Source organism: Notothenia coriiceps, unplaced genomic scaffold (genome assembly GCF_000735185.1).
Source record: "Notothenia coriiceps isolate Sejong01 unplaced genomic scaffold, NC01 NC01_scaffold00010734, whole genome shotgun sequence".
Classification (NCBI taxonomy): domain Eukaryota; kingdom Metazoa; phylum Chordata; class Actinopteri; order Perciformes; family Nototheniidae; genus Notothenia; species Notothenia coriiceps.
Genome location: NW_011343435.1, coordinates 77,615 through 81,774, shown reverse-complemented (window position 1 = coordinate 81,774; position 4,160 = coordinate 77,615). Strand labels below are relative to the sequence as shown.

At 38.7% G+C, this 4,160-nt stretch overlaps 1 protein-coding gene across 1 annotated transcript in view; it reads right to left on the bottom strand.

Moving 5' to 3' along the window:
- tbx22 (T-box transcription factor 22) overlaps positions 1-3,321 on the bottom strand; it is a 4,502-nt gene extending 1,181 nt beyond the window's left edge. Inside the window, exons 1-5 of the mRNA XM_010771969.1 lie at positions 3,220-3,321; positions 2,975-3,149; positions 1,123-1,287; positions 353-417; positions 45-130 (exon numbers count right to left, since the gene is read on the bottom strand). Coding sequence (XP_010770271.1) covers positions 45-130; positions 353-417; positions 1,123-1,287; positions 2,975-3,149; positions 3,220-3,317 — 589 coding nt within the window. The 5' untranslated portion in view covers positions 3,318-3,321. The remainder of the gene's footprint in view (positions 1-44; positions 131-352; positions 418-1,122; positions 1,288-2,974; positions 3,150-3,219) is intronic.
- Between the last annotated feature and the right edge of the window lie 839 nt (positions 3,322-4,160).

Sequence of the window (4,160 nt, the reverse complement as noted above, 5' to 3'; positions counted from 1 at the left end):
CTATATAACACCTGGCGAAGGTAATAAGAGCTGCAGCACAGTACCTTGGAGCTGTATGGTGAACGGCTTGAAGTCCAAGCTGAGAGGGCCTCTCCAGGGATAGGACTCCAAAAGGCCATCCAACACTCCCCTGCACACACAAACACACATGTCCTGTAAAAGCACTGCAACGTGTTATTCCAGGTATTTAAATATTGCTTTTGAGAGGTGCGAAATTCAGCACTACACATTTCAGCTTCATTGGAAGGTTTTACATGGTTTCGAATGTCGGCGGTTGAACCTCCAATCCCTCTCGGGTCCACTTTCTGAATTAAAACAAAAAGTGTGGATGTTTGGTGAGGTTTTACCGTACCTATTCCTTCCTGGATCTCTGAAGCCCTTGGCGAACGGGTTCCTGTCGATCTTCAGTTTTGTGATCTTGCCCGGGAAAGAAGAACATGGGTTAGACTGGACGTGTCAGCCGCTGACATGTTAAGCCAACAATGAGCTCAGCTTTTACAACAGCATGGAGAGTGGCAGGGCTCCCCCCTCTGGGACTGCATCTCCCAGCAGCACCCAGGGCGATCAGCCATGTCAAACAGGGTTCTTGGAGGTCGTACGGTTTTATTTGGTGCTTTTATGGGCTGCGGACTTCAGCAGTGGGCCCGGTCACAGCTTGTTATTGAGTTTCTGTAATAATACGTTCGCTGATCGTAAAATGAGCCCTGATGAAAAGAGCTGGCAGTCCTCGCGGACGCCTTAGTTACTGGAGGAGCCGCGCCCAACAGTGGGGTCAGATCCCCTGCACGGGAACACACGCCCGCTACGAGGAACTGAAAATCAAGACACTGCAACTCAAGATTTAGCTGAGAGCACAGTGTTTTTGAGCTGTAGATTTGGCTCATTGAAGGACACTACAGACACTTTTGGCATGGCCATTGAAATGTGTTGCTTTCTGGCGCGTAAAAGGTGTAGGATGGGATTTTGTAGCATGGTTCTACAGAAACAGAAACAAATTCTGCTGTTTAAAACCAAACATTTCCAATATATCCCATTCTTCTCTGTTTCAGCTGCCGTTTCAAATCCATAGTGTGTGCTACATGTTTGGCTGTTCTATATAGGATACGTTTCAGTGGTTGCTACCTGTTGGTTCTGGTAGGCTGTGACTGTGGTGAACTCCGTTTCAGGGAAGGAGAAGCTGTGCACTCCCTCAGCAGGCAGCGATTGGATCTGCGACAGGTCCATGCGAGGGTCGTGCCTGATGACGTGCACACGTGGCTTGTATTTGTGCATCGACTGGAGAATGATCTGGATTGAGACATAAAATGACACTTTACAGGATGAACCTCTATTATATCACTATCTCTAAGAGGGACAACATTAAAATAGATATATAGGGCTGCAAGGTTCACTTCATTCTTATTTATTTCAAGATTATTTTTTATTAACTAATTAAACTTTTTTTATAAAATGTTTCAGACAATAGTGAAATATATAAAAGACTTGTAAAAAAAAAAACTGCAAAAATAATATGTCTTTAAATTGCTCTTTTGGTTCAAAAATGTGTCCAAATGATTTCCAATTTATGTGAAATAAATTGGAAATCATTTGGACACATTGTTGAATGTGTGAAACATTAGACAGAGAAAATAAACGTATTATCATTGTTGAGAGTCTAGCATCCGAGAGCATTTTGGCTTGATAAATGTCACCATTAAGCTCTATAAAAAAGTAATCCAAATTATATTTAAATGTAATATTGCAATAAAATTATAATTTATTTTCACAACATGCTATGTAAACTAAAACCACACAATGTTAACTTGCAAAAAAGCAGTGGATGGCTGTTACGCTCGTAAAACTAGTGAAGAATCTTTTTAATATGCTTTTCTAATGATAAAAAAATTAAATAATGTGCACATTAGTGCATTATATAAATATTTAACAGATTGCTTTTTCATAGAAGTAGAAGGATTTTAAATAAATCTCCTCTAAAAAAGTAAGATTAAGTTCTCAACATTCAGGATTTACATAATAGAATTCAGAATTATTTACCATTCTCATTTTGCATATTTTAGATTTGTTTTATTATAATAAACAGCCAAAGTTCAATAAATAAATTAACAGTTTGACCACTTTTAAGTTGGTAAGTAAAACAATCTAAGGTTTTTCCTGGGGTTTGCCTGAGATGTAAACACTAATGTAGGGTTTCAAGGGAGAAAGTATTTTTTTCCAAAATACACAAAGCAGGTACACTTCAAAATGTAATCCCAAACAGATCTAAATATGTACTACAATCAACACAATATTAGTGTTTAAAAGTAGTGATGGTTCCAGAGAGGCGGTGCGGTGAACTGACCACAGCTTCACACGAGATTCTGAGGCTGTTTCTACACTTTCTACTCCTCCAGAAAAAAGAATCGCCTAAACACACCAATTCCAGTGTGGTTTTATAAACACGGGGATCAAGTAAAAATCCACCTACAGCCTCTCCAGTCACCACATCTGTCACATCTGCACATCAGTTAATCTTTACAGGAAGTTCTGCAGCGGAGAAGGATTTCCACTTCCTTTATCCCTAAAAACACACTGGCTCTCAATGGAACCAGCCAGTATGGCACTATGGTTAAATATGTGACAGCAACCAAATAAAAAAACTAATAATAAAACCCATTTACATATAACAAGATCTCTCTTCTTTGAAGAAATATAAAGTTATATCTGGGTTTTGAAAAAGTTAAATATCGATCCCAGGACATGTATCAATCAGAATACTTTATTTAGCCTGGGTGAAATTAGGTCTTGTGGAAGTTTTCACAATACACAATGAAAAAATACATTTATAAATAAAGGATAACAAATAGAATTAAACAAATATTAAGTAAAAATGTGCAATTCAAAGAAAGAAAAGAGTAGAATAAATGTAAATGGTCTGATCTACATGATTTATATCTGTTATCAGGTGATACTGTGCATGCTCAGATGGGTTACCTACATGCCCCTTATCGTCCATCTCGTTGTTGGTGAGTTTGACCCGGTCGAAGCTGATCACCTGACGCATCCACGTCTCTCCCGCGCACGGGGAGTCCGGGTGCACGTAGAGCCGCGGGGAGATGCAGGAGTGGTCCGTGTTCCCCGCCACCATCCACTGCGAGCTGTGGTACACATACCTGCCCGGATACATGCGTGTTAGTACGTAAACCAGAGACACTGAGGGAGTTCAGGTAATAAAATACACACCTGTAGCGTTTGGAATCCACGGGCATGACGTCCATCGCGATGTAGTACTGCTGGCTCGGGTCAAGGTTGCGCACTTTGACGCGCACAGAGGGGAACATTCTCCTAACGCGAGAAGAGGAAATCATTTTTTTAAATTTATTGAATATTTTCTACTCAAGAGGATATTTAGCCGTCTTGTATTTTACATTCTCACACAAACAGATCAGATACTTTAGGAAAAGGACCTCTCGGCCAAGTTCAGAGGAGAGCTCAGAGTCCTCGAGGGGCCATGAGGACACATTCATGCGGAGATTTATAGCGCGTGTTCCCCGTAATAGAATAAACGGAACATAGATTTCAGCAGGTATAGTTATGTCCCTATAATTCATACATGGAAGAGGTAAAAAAAAAAAAACCTATCAAATACATTTCTTTAAACTGAAACATATAGAACATCTGTCACAGTTGCATAATATAATTGATAGTTATGGATCCTTATTTAAAAAATAAATAAATGTGTCCATGACGACGAGAAATGTGCGTTTAATTTAATCCAATACAATTTAATAATTCACAAAACCTATAAATCTACCTCACATGTTAGGCTATAATGGGCACTATTTTTTTTTCTATTCTAAAATATTAGCTTTTTATAGACCATGAGATTATAAATTGCTTGTATTTATACAAATGAAAACGGTTGCAGGATAACATAGCTATAACACCAGAACTGGTGATAAGCCTTTATTTATTTTTGTATTAAGATGCTGACTTCTGATTGGCTGTTCACAGCCGTTCTCGAAGTGATCGCGGAAAAGTTCATGTAAATGTTATAATATGCATCTTATCACTGATAATGACCTATCATGCTTGTATTGCATGTAACTGACTTGAACACGGAAACTAAAATGAAATAAGATAATTTTGATAACGTTTGATATTAAAATACTTTTATTTAAATA